The following is a 26,806-nucleotide window of genomic DNA, read 5'->3' as shown; positions in this document are numbered from 1 at the left end:
ATGACTTTCTAGTTAATCTATTTTGACCTTAAATTTGAAATTTAGTGATCTACCCTGATTGTTGTCCTAGTCTAATATTTACAGGGGGGAAAAAAGCATCCAGGGCAGTAAACAGAGTAGACAATTTAAACTATAATGTGTATAAAGTTACATAGATATCAATACAACAGTTAGTGAGACGTATTTGTGACGGTCAACCGTGAAACATTGGAGGAATAGCTAAAAAAGGATCTCCTGGGAGAGAAAAGAGGCGTTAATAGCAAAGATGTAAAGTTTGAAAATACGTGGTAAAAGGTAAGAGAAGAGGACGATTAAGAGAAAAAAAAAAAATATATATATATATATATATATATATATATATATAATAAGTAATAAATGAAGGCTTGCACTCACGGTCTGTAGATAAGTAAAAATCTTTCTTGTTTATTTCAATTCATTTAAAATATGATTGCTGCCATCATCAACGTTTCAGCCACTTCTGTGGCTTTCATCAGGATCAATTCAGCATACAAAACATTCCATATACAAATTTCTGCTTATATATAGCTAACCTGATTTAAACATAAAATTAGCAATGCTTACCACCTGTGTTTTCGAACACCCGGCGTCTATCCCGATCCTGTGCGCATGTGCGAGCACGTCAAACCGGAAGTGACGTGCTCGCGTCATCGACCCGTTGCCGTGGTTACCCGAAACATAAACAGATACCACGGCAACGGTGTCGTACTACACAGCGCCAGGGCGTCCATACGGGGGGACAATTTCATCATAAAAACATACAATCACTACACAGTTTATCCCTTCATGTGGCAACCTTACTCACATAACGCACTAGCTCTCAGAAGTTATGAGCTATATGTAACGGGGGGCATATCTATCGTAATACCCTATTCCCTATAGACATCACATTACATCTCACATTTCATATAGACTTTACACTGAAATCTCTCACTTCTATATGTCAATACTCTTTACATACCATCTATTAATCATAGGGCAGATATGTATCACGTGACGTGATTCCTATATAACAGATCAGTGTGAATCACTGTCTATACCTATGTCAATTAAAACACAAAAATTTTAAAACACAAAAATTATACACTAAAATTGTATATTATAACAATAAGTTCATTATACTAAAAAGTGCTCCCTAAGGTCAATGAATGTTACTACATACACTGGAGTACCTTCCAGTGTATTATATTAGAGTGCTAACAACCTATCCAAATACTACCAAGTCCAATACTCTTATATATTATTTAAAGTGATACCTATTGCATTTATATACATTAAAGTGATACTACCTGCCTTTATATACATTAAAGTGATACTGATTGCATTTATATACATTAAAGTGATACTAATTGCATATATATACATTAAAGTGCTCGCTGTAGTTAATAAAGTGAAACTCAGTGTTATTTGTGGGCAACAATATGCTGTCTGCCAATATCTCTTATTAAAGTGATACTCATTGCTTTTATATACATAAAAGTGATACTCATTGCATTTATATACACTAAAGTGCTCTCTATAATCAATAAAGTGAAACACCGTGTTTTTATATACAACAAAGTGCTTACTGCAAACGTCTCGTAGTTATCTGCCGATATCTATCTACCAGTATCTTTTATTAAAGTGATACTTATTGATTATATGTACATTAAAGTGATACTCATTGCATTTATATACACTAAAGTGCCTTCTATAATTAATAAAGTGAGGCTCCGTGTTTTTATGTGCCTAATCATGTGCCTATACTACGTTGCCATCCAGGATAAACATTTAAATTAAAATATAGCTTTACTCAAGAAGATTGTAAGCATCTATAGCCTTATTCAAATAAAGGGGGCGTATGATAACTGCTCATTCAAACCCCTTGGTGCAACCGTATCCAGTTCATAAATCCAGAAGACTTCCTTGCGTACCAACATATTGCCCCTATTACCGCCTCTTGTTGGTAAGGGAACGTGGTCGATTGCCACGAATTTAAGGGTGGTTAGGGCATGTCCATTGTCCAAAAAATGTTTGGCAACAGGTTTATCTGTGGTTCCATCTCTGAAAGCCGTTCTGATGTTGGACCTGTGTCCTCTGATTCGCTCACAAAGTTGGGTTTCCGTCTTTCCAATATAACACAGTCCGCAAGGGCATGATAGTTTGTATATGATAAACGTGGATCTACAGGTGATAGTATACCTTATCTTTAAGTCTTATTACTGTGTGGATGTGTGAATGTGCGTGCCAGTACCATATGGCCACACGTCACACATCCAAGGCAGCGCACACTCCCTCGTATCTGCACCTTCTGTGATATGGTGTAACTTTGTACAGGATCTGTTCGTATTAACATATCTTTGAGGTTTTTGTTTCTGCGAAAACAAATTTTGGGGGGCTGTCTGAATTCACTGGGTAACGATTCCTCGAGTGCCAACATATTCCAATTCTTTTTGACAATATTTGATATCTTCTGAGCTTTATTGTGGAATGTGATAGGGAAGACCAGTCTTGGTCCTTCTATAGGGTCCTGTGGCTTGGTCGCATTATCTCGTGCTTTTTCCAATGCCCAATCTAGGACTCTCCTGTCATATCCACGTTGCAAAAATTTATCTCTCATTTGTATCAATTGTCTTTGTCTGACTTCATCTGTCGAGTTGTTTCTTATAACTCTGAGGAATTGTGCTTGAGGGATGGAATTCTTCAGATTTCTGGGGTGTGCGCTGGTGTAATGTAGAATAGTGTTACGATCCGTGGGTTTCGAATACAAACTAAATTGAACTTGCTGATTTACAATAGAGAGTTCTACATCCAAAAAATTGACTTTTTCCATACTGATATCCGCCGTCATCCGTACAGGCGTAGGTAACATGTTGATTGATTCAACCATCTGTTGAGCTTGTTCAATGGTCCCACTCCATAGTATCAGCACATCATCGATGAAACGGTAATATTTAATGATATTATGTCGGTATGGTTTCAATATATACTCTTCCTCAAACATATACATGTATGTGTTCGCATACATGGGCGCCATAGGCGCACCCATCGAGGTTCCTGAGATTTGCATAAACCACTGTTGCTCAAATCTGAAGTAATTATTCTTCAGTACCGTTTCTAGTATCTCCAATGTGTACTCAACCGGCAGACCTCTGTAGACGGATGAGGTACATAGGACTTGTCTCATAGCCTCTATACCATCATCATGAGGGATGATGGTATAGAGGCTACTCACATCCATAGTTATCAAAACAGGATTCTGTACATCGATTTGCAGATGTCGTAAAGATTCCAAAAGTGAGGGGGTGTCCTTAACACATGTATGTAGGTTCACTACTGTTTCCTTGAATTGGGCATCCAGCCATTTGCCTAGAGGTTCAAGTACCCCACCGACCGCCGATACTATCGGTCTTCCCGGTGGTGCAGTTTGGTCCTTGTGAATTTTGGGTATTGTGTATATGACTGGGGTCCTTGGTGATTTTTGTATGAGATATGCATACAACTTTAGATCTATGTAATTGGCTCTTAATCCCATATTCAATACCTCCTCTATTCTGGCTTGTACCATAGAGGTAGGATCCCCTTCAAGTTCTTTGTATGTGTTCCTGTCTCTCAGTTGTTTCTTAATTTCATTAGCATACTTATCATAGTCCATTATAACTATACCCCCGCCTTTGTCGGCGGGACGTATAACTATGGATGAGTCCTGTGCCAGATTTCTTGTAAGTGAGTGCTGTTTCTTGCTGAAATTATTATACGTCGGATGTGGTTGTTGCAGGAGTTTCACAGATTCCGCCTGTACTGTCGACAAAAATGTTTTAATATTGGCTTGGTTACTCTGTGGATCAAAATTAGATTTTTATATATATATATATATATATATGGAAGTGGGGGACCAGAGAGCTGTTAGTAACAGGAACTCTATATGGGAAGGGGGCTAGGAGTGGAACAGCAATGGATCAATCTGTTAACAAAGGGGCAATACCTACTGCTTTTCAAATTCAGTAGATGTGTGATCTTAAAGTATCTGTAGGTATCTAGACTGGTGGGTGGCCCTGGCTAAAAGAAAAAAAACATGTCCACTACCCTGGGAAATTGGGTGGCAAGGAAGATTTTGTGGAGTGATGGGAGGCAGAGCCAACCAAAGATTTGTTGGGTTGACAAAATCTGAAGGTCCTTTCGGGATAGTATTATGAAGCTTTTTGGAATTACAATGAAGTTGGAAATGGTCATGTTTGCTCAGTACCCCAAGGATTACACTTTGTAAGAGAAACATGCTTCCTAAGTCTTGCAGTTACTACAGGAGGAAGCCGTAAGTTAGAAATTCAGGTTTAGCAGCTTTAAAGCATACATTTGAGGATTGTACATTGATAAAAGGTGTCTTGCCTGAAATGTTAGTGTTACTTAGTTTTAGTATTAGTACTTAGTCTCCTCCCCTCCCACCCACTAAACTATTGGGTGGCACTAGTGCACCATGCAATATTCTACATTGTGCATAAACTTTTTTTTTTTTTTTTAAAGTAAAAATTAAGCCAGCACGAGGGTAGTGGCAAATAGACAACAGTGTGTAAGACTTCTTTAATATAATGAACAGCAGCAGGTTGTTGGCATATACAGCCAAATCATGCACTTTGTCAACAACCTGGAAACATGCAGTACTCCGTGATAACTGCTCCTAGAAAAAAAGGCTTTGGTGATAGAACATGAAGCAATGGGCAGTGGACAGCCTCACACGGTTTTTAGACTGCATTCTCTTAGACCCGGTATTATGTTTTTTTTTACTCAAATTCTTGCCATAGGAAGGATATGCAATATAAAAAAAATATCTGTTAATTAGATTGCTACATTGAACCGTGCACGTCAAGTGGATATATACAAAAAATATAGAAAATACAATATAGTGCAGATTGTAAAACACTGTGATAGTTCAATTAAGTAGCAGAATGGATCACTCACATTTTAAAGAGCCTATAAAATTGGCAATTTACTGAGCCAATTTTATACGCTCTTTGAAATGTGTGTGATCCATTGTGCTACTTAATTAAACTATCAGTGTTTTACAATTTGCACTATATTTTTTGTATATACCCAAAATTTTCATAGCACTGCACTTGAGGTATATGTTCTTCATAATACCATTTTTTTGTCTTTCTGTTAAATTGTGTGTGGAATAAAGGGTAATCCACACTAGTGTGCAGAGCTGATCTGCATACATCATTTTGCTACATCATTTTCACTATCAGCTATTTTTGTGACACACGCTTTCCCAAAAGGAGACTTTGGTTCTAGATTGCTACATCGTTGTGACTTCCCCCCCTTATTTCCCCCACACATGTTCATGGGTCGATATATTCATTTTAATTAAATTAAAAAATATATATATTTTTTCCTCCTTCAATCAGTATTTTTATTGAGGTATACATGTTACAAAAAATTGTTATATAATAACATTGGGGTATAGTACGTACAATAACAGATAATGTGTGTATAAATTGTATCAACAATAATGAAACTATCTTGAAAAGCACTGAGTGAGCAATAATCTGGTGTATAAGTAAAACACAAGTAATATAGCAATATAAGACAAGTACTATGCCAGTGAATTCTTTACAATTTGCAGTCACCCTATTGTCACATTGGGTACGGTTGGGAGTGTTGCACAAGTGCCACTGATGGATGCTAGTCAACGATACTGGTGTCTCAGTACCTCACTATACCCGCACCAGGCCTTATAAGGAGCCTTCACTAAGGCTGGCTGGGTTATAAATAATGTCCAAGTCCTTTCCACTGGACAGTGGATCCATGCACTTTGGTTGCTTGGACATCTCCCCCCCAAATAGCTCTCCACAAGTGGGGGGAGATGTGATGGGGACAGAGTCCCCTAATGGCTCTCAGCCCAAGAGGGGCCCTACTTCTGAATGGTGTTGAGAGATGGCTAATGTGCCTGGTGCAGGGACACCCTACCTCCAGCTCTGCGTTGCGGAGCCCCAGTCTTTTTAGTGAGTATTGGGTGGCTTCTAAAATGCTTGTTTGTACAGTAGTGCCCACATCCTCTTACAAAGTTGGTCGTATCTGGACAGGATATCCACGTGGCTACACAGCCATTTTGCAAGAAGCTAGTACTTATCTTATGGACAGAAGCAGTCCATCAGGGAGGTTGTTGAGTTTAGGTTCAGGAAATACAGGGTTTGCATTTTTAAATTTAATTAAATTCTGTTTCTAAGCCCCTGGGTTCCTGTGTACTTTAGAAGTCCAAGGTTTCCAATTAATTTTAAAAGCAGTCGGGCCCTGGATTCATTGGGGCATCTGGAGACTGCTGTAGGACCATTCTGATTTGTAAATAAAACATTTTTTAAAGTGTTACATTGCTTTTAGTGATCCTGTCAGTGCCAGTCCCAGAAAAGCAATTATTTAAATAGTCTCTAGTGGTTTTAACCATGGTCATAAATAAATCTTTAATTTGTGTAACCCTGAAGAATTTCGCATAACTGCAGTGGTCTTTGGTTTTTAGGAACGGAAGCCATTGTTTTATTTTTAGATCCAAAAAGGAAATAACATCTTTACTGCCAAGCTAAGTGTGTGATATCCTGACAAACTAATTTTTTGCTATTCTAAAATTCCACTGGAGAAAATGCTGATCACGGAATGAATGTATTCACTAAAATGCGTTGTCCCAACAAAAGACAACATAAAAATGGTGCAGCAGAAGCAATACTATTACACAAACCGTTTGAGTTTTCTGAAAGCGGCAAAGGAATTGGTTTTGCTAACAAGACATTTGTTACTTTGAAGATGTCAAATGTTAACTCATATATTTTAATACACCTTAAATGCACAAAATAATAATAATTCAAATGTTTCCATCTCTCTTAGATCAGTTCTATCTAAGGATGGTGTATTATATGTCAAACTGCGTGCTGGGCAGCTTTCCTACAAGGAGGACCCCATGGGATGGAGAAGCTTGCTGGCTCAGACAGTCACTCACAGAAATTCAGAGGCCCGCAGCTTTAAGGTAACTAATATTTGTAGGTTTTTAGTGTCAATCACGTAGTTCTTTGTTTGCAGTAGAACTACAATGTCAATGATCCTAAACTAGACACAGACACCTTATAAAATGGCCCAAATTTCTTTCCCTAAGTACTTTTGAAAGCAATAATGAAAGTAAATTATTGTTTTGTCTGGTTTTCAAATAAATCTGGCTGAAATTACAACAAATATGTCATTGTAGTGTCAGCCATCTTGATAGTGTATCACAATTCCCAAGCTGTCGGGGACAAATTACTGATAAAATATTATACTGATAATAAAGGCTTTAGACAGCCTATCATAGTATGTATTTTACTTAGTACCTCTACAGGAAATTGTTGGCAAGATTTATAAAATGTATTTTTCCTATACCTTGATATTTTCTTCATAGTGTTCTGTTTTAAAATGCTAGAACATGATTGCACAGACTGCTTTTGTTGACAGATCTGCTTTAATAGAATGCTCCAAATAACGTAGCCCCCTCCCCCCCTGTGAGCAGTTAAACCATTTTGTAATGGTTTGACAAATTACTATCTGAAGCCTGCTGGACGTTGGTCACCTACTACATGAGAGCCAGACGTTCTCAGCATTGAGCTAGTCCAGTGTGCAGGATTTAGAGTGCTAACCAAAACTTCTGGCTCTCAAAGAAGGAGGTGAGCGGTGCCTGATGGACCCTAGCTAAGTTATCAAACCATTAGAAAAATATTTAACTACTTACATTGGGAAAGTGGGCATCAGGGCACTCCTGGCACCATAAGCACTAGCCTTTAAAGCACACTGTAGTGGTCATGGTGCTTTGATTGTTGCTTAGAAGTTGATTGCAGCTAAGGATCATGAGATTTTTTTTTTGCCAGACTACTAGCAATTTGATTACTCAGTACATGGGTTTTTGGAAGCAGTTGACTCCTAATAGCTTGGTCTTGCTCCTATTTTTGTAAAAAGCTTGATTGTTCTTGTCCTGTTTGCTCCATGTTGTTTCAGCTAGAACACGTATTCTTAATATATGCAATATTCTATGTGAAATAATGTGTGTAAATTACCTTGACATTTACTAATGACACTGAAAGTCAAACTATGAGGTTTTGTTATAGTAATTTTCTCACTGCGTAACCTCGATCATCAAACTAAAAATAACATAGGACAGTGTAAGCACCATAATCACTACAGCTCAGCATAGTGGTTATGTTGTCCTCAGTTTTTGTCAAATTGTTTAGGAGCAGTTTGACAAAAAAAGCAGTGCTCTTCTGCAACTCTTCTGCTGACATGATAATATGGAAGCTGCGCCTCTGCAATATGAGCATCAAGTTCATCTAAATTTCAGAGCAGTGCTAAGTTCTAAGTGCTGGGGGCGGGTTAGCCCACAACCCAGCCTATCACAGCCATCCATGACAATAACGTGGCACGGCCTCCTTATTATTTGCAATAGCCAAACCTTGTAAGAAATAGACAAAATGTATAGAATCTTGCAGTTCTACTTCCAAGACTTTATGCATGCTAGTACATGTGTAAAGCAAAAGACAAACCTGTAAACATAGGGTAATAAAGCGTGTTTCATCTACATGAATCTTCCACTACCTTTTTTATATTGCTTTTGTTTAGTCACCTATGTCAAAATAGGTTTACAGCTGTACTGCAAACATGGTATTTTTCCATAAGAGTAATCAAGACCTACTTGCACATGCACTGTACAGGCGTAGAGGCTTTACACGCATGCATTATCATCTTCCGTGGGAGTAAAAGTATTGGCTGAGATATGAAGGAGTGGGGAACTAAGACAATTGCTGCAGAAAATACATTTAGTGATAACTATTTATATTTTTCTATTTTTCAATGTTTATATTGTTTGAGATGCTTGCCCTTGTAGCACACAATGAATTTTTGTTGTTGTCCTTAATCCCCATAACAACCGAGTTGGTAATTTCTCAAGTCATTAATTTCAGAATCTTTAAATGTGAACGGTAGGTGCATGAAATAACAGCTTTAGGCTTTAAAATTATGACACAATCCACCCTAACTTAATTTTGCGCATTCTTAATTTTTTTTTTTCTCCGACTCCTTAATGCCTGAAGACTGAAGTAGAGTGAAAACAGACAGAGAAAACACACAGATCTAATGCAAACCAAAAAACCTTTGGAAAGAGTTTTGTTTATGTATTTAAAACTGTTTCATATATCTGCTTCATTTAAATTGTGAGATCTGCTTAGTGTCTCAATTAATGTTTTAGGTGAAGTAACGTCTTAGATCTTTTTGCCAAATTTGATCAAGTCTTTTGATGACTTGTACATTGTCATCTCAGAAGTCAAGTCACTTGTCTTGCGGTTTAGTTTTACTTGTATCCAGTTGTAATCCGTTGATTTATTGCATTGTGTAATGTGACAGTTGCAGTCCGGAATAAAATCGCTGCAAAAAAACTTCAAAACAGAGTCTAACAATCTCTGCATGAAGCATCCTACATGGCCAGTAACATCAAATTAGTAACATTGAGAGTCCTGTTGTAATCTTGAAAATGTAAAGACTCTGATTGTGGCAACTCCTTACAGTAAGTTATTTGAAGGCTATGCAGTTTGGTAAACAGCACAGAACAAATAACATTCCAATCATAATTCTGTCTTTTCAGCCGGAGGCTATATCTGCTTTCACATCTGATCCAGCATTGCTGTCATTTGCCGAATACTTCTGTAAACCAACAGCTGATATGGGTCAGGTAAAAATTCTGCATGTTTTCATTTCACTCATGGAGTAATTATGTACCACTTTAATGCTTTTGATCCTTAAAGATAAACACTTGAGCACCAGAACAACTTATGCTCATTGAGTATACCTGCAGTTCTCACCCTTATAAAAGGGATATACACAAAGCACCATAACCACTTGTGCACAATGATATCCCCTGGCTCTTTGTGCTCTTAACTGCAGCAATTTAAAAAAAATCAGCCTGTCCTTTTTATTACACTTGTTGAGGAGACTAAACTAAACTTTCTCTGATGCAAAATCCAACCTGGTATGCATCCTGGCTGTGGGTTAGAGGGTACTTAAATGCAGGCCTGGAGGTCCTGTCCTAAAAGTGAGCCATTGTGGGTGTCTTTGTTTGCTAAATTTATCCCACTGTCTTGGGGTGAAACTCTCCAGATTCTATGGGTAGAGCTAACCCTCTCTATCGCTGCACACAAGCTTATACAACAGATGTATGTAGCTTTTAAATATGCCTGACCAGGAAAGCTGACCATCTTTGCAGGCCTTGGTTGGTACTTGATTTAGAATGGAATAATTGACAGCAGCAGTCAATTAAACCATTGATCACTTCTTGAAAATCTGGAACCATTGGAATAGAGACTTTTGCTCCTCAGGGCCTTAATCTGAATATCCTAGTGGTGTAGCCATTGGCAACAGGGACCTGCACTCCTAGCCCCCCGCTTCTCAGCTTTTCATCACTTTTGTAATGTACACAACTTCAATAGAATGTTGCTACTGCCTGTAAAGTATTTCCCTGTGCCTCCCTGAGAAGCTCTGTTCTGGAACCCTGTACTCTGCTCCATTACAAATCATAGATGGTAATGTTGGCACTATTTAACCAGCTGTTCCACGCTCCAGGTTTGAGGAATAATACAGCTGCTGTTGGCTGAACTACATACCTTGTCGACACCTATCTAGTTAAAAATCAAACTCCATAGACCAGAATCAGTGTATTCTGATAGGCCAGAATTAGAGGATTGGTGAATCCACTTCCTTGTCTGGGAGGGTTTGTATGCTGTTTACTTGTTGGTAAGGAGCCGCTGTCAGGTGTGAGTATTTTCATTCAAAAAAATTGGATCACTTTCAACATGGAATGTTAAAGTATATGAATAAAAATCTATTAGATGTTGTTTTACATAATTTGGCATTATTTATGCCACACTGTGGGTTGCACTCGTTGGCCAGATAGCTGAAATACTAGGTTTACATGCTAACCAAGCTACTATAACTGTACAACAGATTATACAGGTGTATTTGCCAGTATATGTGGATATAACAGATTCAAATACAGTACTGTGCGGTGTCTAAGAACTCCTGGAAAAATTTAAGGCAATATAATTTATCCCTGCAGTAAGTCTTTACTTGTTTTAGTGGTATCAAAGCCGCAACATATATAAAGGGACATAACATGAGTGGCCCAAATTCAACTTTACTTAGGTCACGATATTGAAAGACAGGAGGCATTTCAGTGCTTGATTCAATACACATGGAATTGCTCACTAAAGTGAGAATGCACAGTGAATTCAAATGGAACTTCACATATAGGGCAAGAATAGATGATTTGAAAGCATAGCTGTCTTGGCGTTATACTTGATTCTGGCCTCACATTTGAGTCTCACATCCAGTCTGTTACCAAATCCTGTAGATTCCACCTTAAAAACATAGCCCGCATCCACCCCTTTCTTACGCAAGATGCTACTAAGGAGCTTGTTCATCCTCTAGTAATCTCTCTCATGAATTATTGTAACTCTCTCCTAATAGGTCTTCCCACAAGTCATATTGCCCTTCTACAGTCTGTAATGAATGCTGCAGCTAGACTGATTTTCCTCTTCTGTCGCTCCTCTCACACCTCACCCCTCTGTCAGTCCTTACATTGGCTTCCTGTATCATATAGGAGTCAATTCAAGGTACTAATCCATACCTATAAAGCTCTGACTAATTCTAGCCCCTCCTATAGCTCTTCACTGATCCGCTGGTATGCCCCTTCTCGGTCTCTCCGCTCTGCCTTTCCTGTATGCTGCTTGCACCTGTACGGCCAACTCACACTTGCAGGACTTCTCGCGGTTGGCTCCCTTCCTATGTAATAGCCTGCCTATTAACGTTAGACGGAAAGTCTAGTCTTCAATTATTTAAAAAGTGCCTTAAAACCCATGTCTCTTGGAAAGCTTATGGCATCCCAGAGTAACCTCGACCTCACATACCTGTCTCTTGCTCTCTCCTAAAGGGCAGCACTCTACTCTCTCCTCCAGCTCTGCTTCACTCCCACCTTGTTTGATTGCGATTTCCTGTCCTATTGTGTTTTATACCCCACCTCCTATAGACTGTAATCTCGTTTGAGCAGGTCCCTCGTCAATCTATTGTTAATTTAAGTTTTTTTGTAATTGTCTTATTTATTGTTAAATCTCCCCCTTTTATAATATTGTAAAGCGCTACAGAATATGTTGGCGCTATATAAATGCCAATAATAATAGAGAATTTGTTTAGTTCGGCTATTTTCTTTTTTTTTTGTTCTTTATTTTTGTTCGTGCATGAATTAACATTTAGGTCTGTTACGCCACAATAGCTGTATGAGACCGTTTGTCAACAGGTTGTAACCAGGCATAACAAATACGGTGCACAAATGTTTAAGTAAAATACAGGTTAAATCAAGACGTGTCAGTGAATGAAAATACGTAAGGATTGATAAAGATATGCTTTGTAGTCTGACGGAGTAACTAAATACAGCAAGGTGATATGCATTGAGATTAATAGAAACAGGAATAACTTTGTGTATGTTGGCGATATCATGAGCGTAGTCATAGTAATACAAGGTGTATGCACTGTATGTGCTTATAGTGAGTTAGTGGAAACTAACATAGTGCATGTTAGATTGGGTTACTCGCTTAATGGTTGTAGTGGAGGTTGATGCACAATATATGCTTATGACGAGTTGCCAAAGAAAGAGATAAATATACCACAGTGTGTGCTAACTTATATGAACAGCGTGTCGGTAATGGTTAAAGTATATGCACTGTGCATGTTTGGCCGTCGATTGTAAACTAAGTTGTATTATAAAGCATACTACAGCCTATTAATATCTGCCCTCAAGAGCATTGTGATGTGTCATGCATGCTTGGTGTAGGCTGTGAAATTTCTTGCTCGCCAGTCCCATGGTGTAGGTATAAGCCTGTTATATGAAATTAAAATAGGTAACGCTAATGGGGCTGTGCAGGCTAATCTCTGGCTAACACATACATATGTAGGTGCAAGATATAATAAGATGGTGGGGTGGATGGCCATTCACAGGCTAAACATGCTAGGTAAAGCTAATAACATCCAGGTAATGCTAGGTGAGTGAAGTTGTTTACAATTCTATAGGTACACATACTACGAGGTGAGTGTCTGGGCTATGGGTTGCTACCAGCGATGACAGTGTCCCGTCAAATTAACTCTTCCAGCCTATGCCCTTCCGGCGTACAGAGCTGTCCAGTATGAGGGTAACACGCTGGGGGGCTGCCCACTCATTGGCGAGATGATTACCATATTTTGATTACTATTTCCCAAATGCTCCCCTACTTGAATGTTGGTCAAAAAAAATCAACATTGTTTGTTATAACGAGATCCAGACATGCAGCCTCTCTAGTTGGTGCTTGTACCAGTTGTGACATGAAGGTGTCATTTAACACATTCAAAAACCTCATGCCCTTTGCGGAAGTACTAGTCACTCTATCCCAATTTATGTCCGGGTAATTAAAATCTCCAATAATGGGGGGGCGGGGCCTGCCCGCTGAGCTGGATGGACGTGGGGTGCCTCGGCTCCACATTGAAAGATCATTAATAATCCCAAAACTACTCTATCTCCCCTAAAAAACAATCGGCAACTATGAGAAGGCAATGGGGACCAGAGCCACAACACTTGGGGCGGCTGTCTGCCCTCACCCTACCGGCAAAGCTGACTGCTGGGCGGATAGGATTGCGGCCTGCCATGAGGCTTTGGCGGGAGAAGCGGCCGATCTCCCGCGCTTAGTCTGGCGGGTCCTCCCGCATGCCTGCTGATGGCCTCGTTCTCCCCCCCTGTGGGCCGGGGGGGTTATCCCGGACCCCACCGGGAAGGCAGTGAGTCTTTTTGGCAAACCGTGTGGTGAACAGACCATTCAGGGACCGCGTGGAATAACCCAAGATGGCCGCCGCGCCCAGTATAAGCCGGAGCACAGATGCAGCGACAGTAGAGCAACGGCTGGGTGCTGTCTGGAAACAGCGGCAGACCGGAAAGCTACACACTGACAGCGGCTAGCGGAGAACCCTCTCTGCCCATCAGACAACCCTGAAGGGTGCACATTCATCAAGCAAATATGGCTAATAATCGTATTACCTGAGGCAACATTTCCATTGCGGTTTATGGATCTGTGGGGACTACACTGAGACTCTGCCCTGTATAAACATGGAGGAATAACGGACATGGGACGCAAGCCTCATTTCCTACCGGAGACTGATACCAGCAGACATATAAGTCCAAATACACTCCTGTCCAAGTACCTCAGCTGTTCAGCAATCAACGTGGAACACAAGGAATTTGACTACAGCACTGCTGCAGGAGTACTTAACCCCTTAGGGACACAAAATCTGAAATAAAAAGGAATCATGACGGACTATTTCCGTCATGTGTCCTTGGGGGGGTTAAGCGGCTGATACTCATATATAGCTAGAAGCCTAGCAGAGCACTAGATACCCTTTATGGTAACTCTCAGTGTCACTCTGTGTCACTCTGTTTTGTTTTGAGTTTATTAAGGTTGATTTGGTTCCTGCAGAGCCACACGGCAAAAATTTGGAAATGACTTAACAATGACTGAGCACACGTGTATACTATAGCCGGCTGACCCAGCGACCCACTGCCCCCTGGTGGTTAAATTCAATCAGCTAGAGAAACCTGTATCTGATATTATTCTGCATAAGCCTGTAACTAAATAATCATACAACCACTGCTCAACTAAGCATGCATAGAATAGCTATAAAAGTTTTACTCATTGGCACTAAACTTGTTATATTGTTTTAGTCTGCATGATATATAATTTCAAAATGTGCAACGCATGCGAATGCCATAACTCTGTACATCTTGTTATATCTCTGTTTGCTGCAGCTGTTGTGGCGCATCAAACAATGTTATCTCCTTGCACACAATAAATAAAGAATGTAAAAAAAAAAAAAAATCTCCAATAATGAACGTGTTACCCAGATTTGCAGCTTTCTCAATTTGCTCAAGCAGCTGTCCTTCCTCATTCATATTTACATTAGGTGTTTTATAACATATCCCAACCAATAATTGATTTCCCTTCATTTGCCCCATGGTCAACTCATGGTTGACATACAAACATACCCCACCACCCTTCTTGTTTTTCCTATCCTTCCTAAATAACGTGTACCCATTTAAGTTAACTGCCCAGTCATGTGTCTCGTCCCACCCTGTTTCTGTTATGCCTATTATATCGTATTGTTTAGTGTATGCTACTGCCTCTAGTTCTCCCATTTTGTTATATAGGCTCCTTGCATTAGTAAGCATACATTTAATATTATCATGGGTCATCTGTACTTTTTGTGAATTATCAATATTACATACCTCCTCTGTTCTGAGCTTCCCCCTCCCCCCATCTCCACCCCCTTGTACTGAGCTAAAGCCAATCTCCTTTCTATCCTATCTCCATTTTCTAGATTGCTTTAACCCTCCCCACTACTACTAGTTTAAAATCTCCTCCAACCTTCTAGCCATCCTATCCCCCAGCACAGCAGACCCTCTTCCGTTTAGGTGCAATCCATCACGGCTATACAGGTTGTACCCAAGCGCAAAATCGGCCCAGTGCTCTAAAATCCCCAAACCCTCTTTCCGCCACCAAGACTACAGCCACTCATTGACCTCTCTAATCTCCCGCTGCCTTTCTGCTGTAGCGCGCGGCACAGGTAATATTTCTGAAAATATTACCTTGGAGGTCCTTTTCTTTAGCTTACTTCCTAGATCCCTGAACTCACTCTTTAGGACCCTCCATTTTCCTCTGTCTTTGTCATTGGTACCAATATGGACCATGACAGCTGGATCATCCCCAGCCCCTCCCAATAATCCCTCCACTCTGTCGGCAACATGCCGGACCCGAGCACCCGGGAGACAGCAAACTGTGCGGTTGAGACGATCAGAGTGGCAGATTACCCTATCTACTCTCTTAATAATAGAGTCCCCTACCACCACAACCTGTCTAGACTTCCTTACACTCTCAACCCCACCCGTACTAGAGGGGCTGTTAGAAGAAACAGCTTCCTGCAATACAGCTACTCCTGAGCTGATGCTCCCAACATCTCCACTCAAATGGGCAAATCTGTTAGGCTGCACTAGATCAGGACTAGCTAAACCTTTCCTCTTCCTCCCCCCCCCCCCCCCCCCCCGCTTCCTCGCCCCGCTGTTACCCAGCTATGTGCTTGCTCACCAACAGTCTCATCTCTTCCCACTCCACTAACTGCCCCCAATAAACTCTGCTCAGTGCAGCAGACCCCTCAGTGTTGCATTTCGCCTCTCCAGATCTCCAATCTGAGCTTCCAGAAAAGCCACTCGCTCACACCCACCACCGAGGTATAGACCCTGGTCAGATTCATCCAGGCATGCATACATGCAGCAGGATGGGCACTGAGTAAATCTTGCTAGCACTCATCCCCAGTTACCAAAAACACAAGTGAGCAAAACAATATTTACCCTCTTGGTTTAAACTCACTTATAATTTTAACTCCTGTTGTTTCAACTCCCTACTTAAAAGAGACTACTTTAAATAGCCTACTTTCAAGCAAACTCCAGTGAGCAAGCTCTGTGAGTCAGTAGTGGGTTTATATTGGCAATAAAAATCCCACACAGGTGGAAATTAAGGGGTAATCCCCTAATTAGCTCAGCAGCAGCACCCACAAGGAGGGGAATATAAACAGCAAGAGGGTAAAGGTTTTAAATAAAAACAGCAAGGAGAAAAATAGAAAAAGGGACAACGTTTTAAATAAAAGCAAAAATATATAGAAGAAAAAGGGACCTTACATTTTGTATTCAGTTTTAATTCTTACTTTAGTGAATAACCATGTACGTTTTACAATTTTGATTCTAGTTTGGTGTTTAGTACACTCCCTGCATTTAGGGAAACATTTCAGATGTTTCATTTTGTATTTCTCCACCTTCGTGGTTATCAAATGCTTTTACACTTTACCTTGCAAAACACATAAAATACATTTTTTTTTCTAAAGATTTAAATGTTGCTTTCAGAAACAAGAAATCCTGGATTTATTCTCTTCCATTCTGTATGAGTGTGTAACACAGGAAAACCCAGAGATGCTGTCTGCGTATATTGCAATTGACCAGGTAAATAGCATTATATCTCCTCAGCAACTTCGTGTCAACAGACTGTGCTGGTCGCGGTCTCCCTCTAAGTAGAATAATTGGATGACTGGTAAAAGCTTTGCTTCCAGATCTAATGACAAAAGAAAATTTGTATAAGTACCTCTCTGGAAATGAATGCAAAACATTTGTCAGTCCTCCCATTTATATGGCTCTGCTCTCACCCGTGGAACAGGAAAATATCCTTTACCATCTGTCGTAATGTTTGCAACTATAACAAACAACATCAAACTTCTGCAGCAGAACCTTTTATAGGACACGAACAGTTCGAGTTTTCTAAAAGAGGCAAAGCACTTGGTTTTGTTAACAAGACTTTTGCCTTTCAGATATTATTTATAGAACATTAACATTCAGGAGAGCTGTTGACGGGTAAACAAAAATCATGCAATGCCCAGGGCAGATGGCAGTACTAATTATAGACATGGAGGAAGTATGAGAGAGAGTAGGATTTAACTGGGTCAGCTGTATTGAAGTTATTCAAGGAAAACGTGGATGTGTGGGCGTTATTAGACGATAAGAGAAGATCACAGGAAGAGCAGAGTGACCAAGAATGAGTTGGCTCTCAAATTATTTGTTGTGTGAGATCATATCGAGTGCTAGCTATGCACAGAGCAAGAGTGTAACATGGAAGTGTCTTAAAGTGGCTCAAAAGTGTCTTAAAGTCGCCTTAAATTTACTTTTCTCCTATTGTTTCCTCTTTCAGAATCTGTTCTTCTTTTCTTCATTTCTGATCTATTTTCTTTAAAACAGAAGACAAAGTAGGAACTACTTTGAAAAGTAGTCCTGAAAAGCAGCTGTAATTTATTATGTAAATGTTGGCCAATGTCATTACCCATGCATTGCACTGTTTTCTCAGGCTGTGAGAAGATTAGAAAGGAAAGAGATAAGTGAGACCTTTGAGCTGTGGCAAATCAGGCTGGTTCTAGAGTTCTTCAGCTCTTTGAGCCTCCAAGAAAGGATGAAATTGAATCCAAATCGAGGGCTTTTCATGAACTCTGAGTTCCTGCCTGTTATGAAATGTACTATTGACAACACTTTAGATCAGTGGCTGCAAGGTAAATATGATCTGGATGGATAACGTTCTGTAATTTCCCACGTTTGTAACTTTGTGACATTAGTATTTTTTACCCTGCTGGTCATAAAGAAGTCACTAGAGGGACTGTAATGGAACCATGCAATATGCCCACAGTCTAGCCTTTTTCTCCAGAGACTAGAAGACCCAAGGTTCCCCTCCAGCTCTAAGGACAAGTGAGATACGTGAACAGTTAATTAACTTAACATTAGCAGAAGTATCTGTGTACACATAAAGGCTGACTTTATATGGACGCTGAATCAGGAAATGGAGATTGGGATTTAAAGGATAATACTTGTTGCCATTTAAAGAGTTAAGTCTGAGAGCTGAGAGAATTGTGAACCACAGATATTTAACATTGTTTTGCAAGAGTACATTTTTTTAGAGGGATATTAGGAGTGGCAGTACTGAGAGGGTTAATTCTGTACTTTTACTCGTAAAAATGCTACCCCCCATCTCAGGTTTCTGAGATCAGGAAATCGTGGTCAGTGTGCCCGAAAAAAGTACATGCGTTACCTGCAGGTCCTTTTGGGACTCACTGACACTCTCCCCAATATATTAGCAGGCAACCACAGATGGCGCTACCCAGCCCTGAACACAGGCGCTGGTCAGCAAAGTTGTGCGTACCTTCTGAAGTTTTACTGCATAACCCTTAAATCACTGATCTCTTGATTTCTTGTGTTTTAAAGTGTGGCTATCTCAGGTGGAGAGCTATTTGAAGGTACCATCATATTGAGGCTCCATTACAGAGAGCCCTTTCTTAGGTTATCCTTTAGTACACACACAGGATCTAGTTTGGTACATGCCCAGTACACAAGTTCTTACTATGTCATTGCTTTCTCCCATCAAGGTTGGCTGATGGTTGTGCAATATCACTGCAGAAGCTCGGACTACGAGCTGAGTAGTAATGAGGTACCCTGTTACTGCAGTACCTCTTGGAGGTTCCAGAGCACAGATAATAGACAGATGCAGTAGCAGGTTCAGATCTTTGTCCAAAGTCAGGATCATGCACCAAGATTCTGTTACATCTATTCATCATTCAAATCACAATTTCAGCATTTAAGAGTTAGTTTTTAAAAACATGGAGCAACACTGCTACAATTTACTGTTTTCAGTTTCATTAAAGGCTCTCTCACTTTCAGTCTCCATTCACATAAAGTTAAACTAAGTAAGCACTTTACATCAAACTAGTTGTCAATATCCTCTGTCAGGTTTAGCTGCACTCAGAATCTTTCCATAGATTTAACCCTGAACTCCGTAGTGGCCAAGCTGTCAAAAGGTCCAACTCGTCCACCTGAATAGCGTCTGACTTCAAAGGGTGCCGGTAGCAATGCATAGTAACTGCTCAAGCAATTATCACATGGAAGGGGATTTCATAATAATTTAATTCGATGCTAAATACATTTTTAGTATGCCCACTTAAATTTTTTGATTACATTTAAGTGGACTGTGTTCCGATCAGGTGATTATTTGGTCATTTTGCCCATAGGACCAAAAGATTGCTTGTCTTGTACACTATGGAATAAATACCACTAAATTAAAAATACACTTTAAATACATTTACTTGCTGCTCTACATTACTTACACTTGTAACAGAAGGATTGGAAAAAGTTGGTTAAATATACATTGCAATCTCTTGTTTCTGAAAAAGGAACTTAATTTACTGCGTTGTTTCTCATTATGTACAAAATGTTTGAAAACCATTGCCAAGAGACCACACACTAACTTGGAATTACTGCTTAGCATTTTATTTTCAAAGGAATTACTGATAAAATCCTAGACCGTTAGTTGTCCATTAGAATTGATTTGAGAATCTTTGATACTTTTGAATGGAGCCCGACAATGATAGAACTGTTAAATAAGGTAGTATTTTATTTAATTTTTAAAAATGTTTTATTCATCGTCATAATGTTCAAATCAAGGAAATAGGTCAAGACATAAGTTTCTTGACTAATTAATATAGAGGTTAGAGAGTAATATGAAGTTTAGAGCCCTATAAAACACAAAGGACATTTAGTGAATACGAAAGGTGGTGATTCTCCATATTGCACGCGAAAACTGTCTCACCGCAGGCATACTTTAGTGTTAAAAATACAAATCTATACTCATAACACTATATTGCCCCCTGGCCCCCTCTACCTGACGCATTAAGGGTTAAAAAAACCCCCCAAAAAAAACCTTTTATTTACTCGCCTGATTCCAGCGCCAATGTCCCTCGGCGCTCTGCCTCCTCCGATGTTATGCGATAGGGGGACCTAATACCCATGCGCCTCTGCATAAACAAAGTGATTAAACTCCTTATGGTAGAGAATTGAGCAGTGAGACTGCAGGGGCATGATCTATACACCAAATCTGCTTCATTAAACTAAAGTTGTTTTGTGACTATAGTGTCTCTTTAAGCTTGGTGAACTAAAAGTTCAAATAAATGTTCAGAAAATTCATTCTTCAGCAGAAAGCTGTATCAAAGCATATTTTCTTCCCAACCTGAAAATGAAATCACATTAGTAATATGTTTTTTACATTACTTTTACAATACAGTTTGACTTGTAATCTAGTGAGCAAAGTAATATGTTTTCTGCAATATATTTGTGTTTTGACAGCTGGTGGTGATGTGGCACTGCACTCTTATTTAGCTGGCCAGGATGTAGAAGATTCTCAGTCGAGCATGCTTGCATGTTTCTTGGTTTATCACTCTGTCCCAGCACCAAAGGAGCTGTCACAAGTTACACTGGAAGGTAATTCACATGTGTCTGGTGTGTAGTCTGATGCTGTGATTTAAGATATTAGTTCTTAATTGCTTTTATTAACAATTAGTAGTTTTTGATTTCTCTTCCAGGAAACTTATTAATTACAGGGGATTTTGCAAAAGATGTCAATATAGAGTATAACAAATAACTAGATAAAATAAATTAAAATTTAACATTAGAATGCTTTCTTTTTATCTTTCACAGGTCTGTAAATACATGTATTACCCTACTGTCTGTCTAGGCCTGAAATAAATCTTCAAAATTTGGAGCTCCCATGTCCTTCTTTGTGACAAACAAAAAAAAAATAATAGAAAATATTAAAACACATGCACAACAAACATGTCCTACTGGCATTCAATAGCTGTGTTTCCAATAGCTGAAGTGCCGGGATCTATGTGCGTGCATTAAATGTTACAGTAAACATGGCGCACACTGCTATCCAGAACAGGAAACCAAATCTAGAAATCATCGTGCATTGTGATAGGTAGTGGGCAGACAAGATCACTCACTTGGATTTTTTATTGTTAAAATCTGTTTCTGCAAAAAAAAAATGTATTTAATAAATTTTTCCGTCTTCTGTTCACAGGAAGCCACTGTTTTTCTGACCTGCTGTTGAAATTCAAAACCATGGGATTGCCAGTGAGAGCATTACTGAGGCTTGCACCCTTGTTACTTGGAAACCCCCAGTACTTGGTTCTTTAGCCAACTTTGAGCCAATCAGAAGTTCTAAAAGATTTGTATGTATGAGGAGTTCTCTAGAATACTGACTTTCTGTACTTCGTCTCAGTCAATGGGATGTCCTTTGGTATGATTTATAAAGTGATACCTATTAATTGAAAATAACTTTACTTATTCAGCCCTTTAATTTAACGCTGGATTATCAGTGAGAATAAAGTTTACAAGAAGGACTTACAAAGTGATATGGAGCCATAATTAGGTACAGATTTTGGAACTGGGAAATCCTGGGACAGCAAAGGCCCAAGAGACAGAGCATTCGTAGCCCACAACTTCTTTGCCTTTTGGCTAACGAATGAGATGAGGCGCAATCATTGGTGCGTTTCCCAAGATTATAGGATTAAGATATTTTCTTATTCTGTGAATTTTGACCGATTTGGTGAATCTAGGTTAAATGTAGATGAGCTTACTTTGTCTTAAGTGAGCCGAGTGTATTTCCATTGTTATAGGCAATGCATTGCATGTCTCTAAAGAAAATAGCACTTGTAAATACAGTTTTGTTTAAAAAAGAAAATAGAAATTAAATATTTTTTAAAAGTCCATTATTTGCATTTTTTTTTTGTTGCAAATGTTATTGGTTTCATTATGCTTTACATTTTTTCAGTGATACAGAAGAAAATTCCACCCACAGCTGTTTACATCTAAACCAAAAATATAAAAAAAAAGTATTGAAGACATCTGAACACGATATGTCTTTCTAATGAAAAACATGAATAAATAATAAATACATTGTACACTGAGCAACGTGACTGGACAAAACCTTTTTATTTTTTTTATTTTATCATTTATGTAGTGCCAGATGTTCCAAAGCACTTTACAGTTATGGAGTATTTATCTAGAACCGCAAGTAGTTGACAGATAAAATAAAGCTGACATGAACGAGCTCAAACGAGCTTACGGTCTTGGAGTCATGGTTTGTATATTGATATATGTGTTCGTACATTCACATTGTAGAAATAAATATAATGCAGGTTGGAAGCTGTGACCATACTGGCCTTAGAATTTATTAACAAAACCCAGCAGTTTGCAGAGAAAGGGCAGCTTATGGAAACTGTATTGCCATTTCAGCAAACCCATATAAAATGTAGTGTAAAAAGGTCACTGTTGCTTACTCCCTGAATCACTTCCATTAAGCATTGCATTTAGCACTCACATGCTTTCCATGTGAAGAAAATAAAAGTGACCAACCTAGTGGGTGGAGGTTTTTGTGGTTTCTGTTTTTTAGTTGATTTTCCTTAGTAAGCCATGTATCTGGTTGACTTTTATAGTTTTTTTCAATGGTGCATAGTTGCAGTTTACTGTTAGATGGTTGATCTTTTAAAGGAGACTTCTAGTTAGAAACGCGTAGGTCATTCATTCTTTTATGCAAGTTTTTCAGATTGTGGTAATTTGAAACGTTTATCCAAAAGAATTAAATTGAGGCCAAAAAAGCAAACAAACTTTGTATTAACTGCATGCCTATAGCAGAGGATATATGCGCAAGCAGCAGTCATCACTAATCATTACTGCTGCTTGGACTATGGGAACTGAAATGTACAGTAAGTAAAATTTAGATTTCCACCCACTTGTCTTATACAGTTGCAAGAAAAAGTATGTGAACCCTATGGAATGATATGGATTTCTGCACAAATTGGTCATAACATGTGATCTGATCATAATCTAAGTCACAACAATAGACAATCACAGTCTGCTTAAACTAAGAACACACAAAGAATGGAATGTTGCCATGTTTTTATTGAACACACCATGTAAACATTCACAGTGCAGGTGGAAAAAGTATGTGAACCCCTTGACTAATGACATCTCCAAGAGCTAATTGGAGTGAGATGTCAGCCAACTGGAGTCCAATCAATGAGATGAGATTGGAGGTGTTGGTTACAGCTGCCCTGCCCTATAAAAAACACACACCAGTTCTGGGTTTGCTTTTCACAAGAAGCATTGCCTGATGTGAATGATGCCTCGCACAAAAGAGCTCTCAGAAGACCTACGATTAAGAATTGTTGACTTGCATAAAGCTGGAAAGGGTTATAAAAGTATCTCCAAAAGCCTTGCTGTTCGTCAGTCCTCGCTAAGACAAATTGTCTATAAATGGAGAAAGTTCAGCACTGCTGCTACTCTCCGTAAGAGTGGCCGTCCTGTAAAGATGACTGCAAGAGCACAGCGCAGACTGCTCAATGAGGTGAAGAAGAATCCTAGAGTGTCAGCTAAAGACTTACAAAAGTCACTGGCAAATGCTAACATCCCTGTTAGCGAATCTACAATACGTAAAACACTAAACAAGAATGGATTTCATGGGAGGATACCACAGAGGAAGCCACTGCTGTCCAAACAAAACATTGCTGCACGTTTACAGTTTGCACAAGAGCACCTGGATGTTCCACAGCAGTACTGGCAAAATATTCTGTGGACAGATGAAACCAAAGTTGAGTTGTTAGGAAGAAACACACAACACTATGTGTGGCGAAAAAGAGGCACAGCACACCAACATCAAAACCTCATCCCAACTGTGAAGTATGGTGGTGGGGGCATCATGGTTTGGGGCTGCTTTGCTGCGTCAGGGCCTGGACGGATTGCTATCATCGAAGGAAAAATGAATTCCCAAGTTTATCAAGACATTTTGCAGGAGAACTTAAGGCCATCTGTCTACCAACTGAAGCTCAACAGAAGATGGGTGTTGCAACAGGACAATGACCCAAAGCATAGAAGTAAATCAACAACAGAATGGCTTAAACAGAAGAAAATACGCCTTCTGAAGTGGCCCAGTCAGAGTCCTGACCTCAACCAAGATGCTTTGGCATGACCTCAAGAAAGCGATTCACACCAGACATCCCAAGAATATTGCTGAACTGAAACAGTTATGTAAAGAGGAATGGTCAAGAATTACTCCTGACCGTTGTGCACGTCTGATCTGCAACTACAGGAAACGTTTGGTTGAAGTTATTGCTGCCAAAGGGGTTCAACCAGTTATTAAATCCAAGAGTTCACATACTTTTCCCACCTACACTGCGAATGTTTACATGGTGTGTTCAATAAAAACATGGCAACATTTCATTCTTTGTGTGTTATTAGTTTAAGCAGACTGTGATTGTCTATTGTTGTGACTTAGATGATGATCAGATCACATTTTATGACCAATTTGTGCAGAAATCCATATCATTCCAAAGGGTTCACATACTTTTTCTTGTAACTGTAGTTTCTGTATCTGTAATGAGCTTTGATTGGGTGGGATCTTAGTATACCATTACACTAGTCTTTGCAGTGAGTATATATACTGGTAGCTATCCTGTCTTCCTCGAACTCTTTACAATTTTTCCTTTCCCCCCATATTGTTGTTTGTACCTTTCATATATTGCTCACATATGTGTCCAGTTAAGCTTAAATTTTACTTGACAAATATTTTATTTATTTTTTTTAAACCATCAAGCAAACACTTTTAAAGAAATAGACAACCCAACCTTAAGCAATAAAACATGAAATATATGTAATAAATGTTCATAAACTTAGTATAAACTTGATCAGATTGCATTGCTGGGCACACTTAGCAACTAGTAGAGATTTTTTCAGCCTCCTCCCACATCCCTCTTCCCCACCCTTCTCAGTTTTAGACCAGTCCACTAATGACTGAAACAGGGCATCATTGTGCAGCAGCAGAAGAGAGTAATCTGACACGGGAGCCTGCTCTGCATAATCACACTGATCAGACTCCTTCTATCTGTCAAGGTGAAGAGATCTTCCAACTGCACATGTGTAAATCTGTGAGGCATGCCCAAAGCACGTCTCCTGCATTCCTAGGGATCGGATATTGATTGGTTAAATTAGGGTGTCCCCTGGTGTATAAAGCACAAGAAAGAACTGTCTCCTTCCAAACTTAGTTTTTTTTTTGGATAAACGAATGAGACAGTTGTCGCAAAGTGATACATGTTCCTTAAATTTATAGCAAGGCTAGGTTTTTGGCTTAGAATTAAATGAAACCTATAGTCCCAAAAAGAACAATTGATTTGGGGAATAGAGGTTCCTTTCTGTCTTTGCCTCTAAAATGCCTCTGGTAGCTTTCAAATACAGCTACTGGAGGTGTATTTAACCTTTCAATGTAAAGATTGCTTTTTCAACAAACAAAGAGTTTAAATGACAGAACCACTAGCGTTCGTAGTAATTTAAGAATATATATTATACAATCAGTGGCGTACATACCGGGGTCGCGGCTGCGACCGGGCCCGGCCCACCAGTGGGCCCAGCCGCCCTGCGACCCAGGTATGTATGTCACTGGGCCAGCCTCTTCTCCTGGGGGGCCCAGGAGCCGGCCACCTCAGGGCCCCCCGAGGCTGGCCCTGCTGTCACCCGGCTGGCCGGTCCTGCGGGCGCGCGAGGGAGCACTGTCTCCTGAGTGCTTCCTCTTCAGCTCCCTCGCGCGCCGCACTGATACCAGAGCCGGAAGATGACGTCATCTTCCGGCTCCGGCATCAGTACGCGGCGCGCGAGGGAGCTGAAGAGGAAGCACTCAGGAGACAGTGCTCCCTCGCGCGCCCGCAGGACCGGCCAGCCGGGTGACAGCAGGGCCAGCAACACCACTGGACCCCAGGGAATCCCCTCAGCTCTCCCACAGGTAAGGAGGCTGGGGGGATTAAAAAAAAAATGTGTGAGTTTGTTAGTGTGTGTGAGTGTGTTAGTGTGTGTGAGTGTGTTAGTGTGTGTGAGTGTGTTAGTGTGTGTGAGTGTGTTAGTGTGTGTGAGTGTGTTAGTGTGTGTGAGTGTGTTAGTGAGTGTGTGTGTTAGAGTGTGAGTGTGTGTGTTAGAGTGTGTGTGTGTGTGTGTGTGTGTGTGTGTGTGTGTGTGTTAGTCTTAGAGTGTGTTAGTGTGTGTGTCTGTTACTGAGTATGTTTGTGTGCGTCTGTTAGTGAGTGTGTGTGTCTGTCAGTAAATGTGTGCGTCTGTTCATGAGTGTGTGTGTCTTAAGCACTTACCTTTCTCCAGCGCCGGACTCCCTTGGCGCTGGGAATCTCTCCGCCCCGATCTGCCTCTCAGCTCCGAATGCGCATGCGTGGCAAGAGCCACGCGCGCATTCAAACCGCCCATAGGAAAGCATTACTCAATGCTTTCCTATGG

General features: G+C 39.9%; 1 protein-coding gene across 2 annotated transcripts in view; it reads left to right on the top strand.

Moving 5' to 3' along the window:
* The window catches only part of ANAPC1 (anaphase promoting complex subunit 1), a 97,357-nt gene extending 75,340 nt beyond the window's left edge, over nucleotides 1-22,017 (top strand). For both annotated transcript variants that reach the window (XM_063443671.1, XM_063443670.1), the window contains exons 43-48: nucleotides 6,871-7,009; nucleotides 9,641-9,727; nucleotides 17,018-17,113; nucleotides 18,006-18,204; nucleotides 20,822-20,956; nucleotides 21,555-22,017. In XM_063443671.1, coding sequence (XP_063299741.1) covers nucleotides 6,871-7,009; nucleotides 9,641-9,727; nucleotides 17,018-17,113; nucleotides 18,006-18,204; nucleotides 20,822-20,956; nucleotides 21,555-21,670 — 772 coding nt within the window. In that variant the 3' untranslated portion in view covers nucleotides 21,671-22,017. The remainder of the gene's footprint in view (nucleotides 1-6,870; nucleotides 7,010-9,640; nucleotides 9,728-17,017; nucleotides 17,114-18,005; nucleotides 18,205-20,821; nucleotides 20,957-21,554) is intronic.
* Nucleotides 22,018-26,806: the final 4,789 nt, after the last annotated feature.

The sequence above is a fragment of the Pelobates fuscus genome, chromosome 2 (genome assembly GCF_036172605.1).
Source record: "Pelobates fuscus isolate aPelFus1 chromosome 2, aPelFus1.pri, whole genome shotgun sequence".
Taxonomy (NCBI): Eukaryota; Metazoa; Chordata; class Amphibia; order Anura; family Pelobatidae; genus Pelobates; species Pelobates fuscus.
This window is presented reverse-complemented; position numbering and strand designations above follow the sequence as displayed.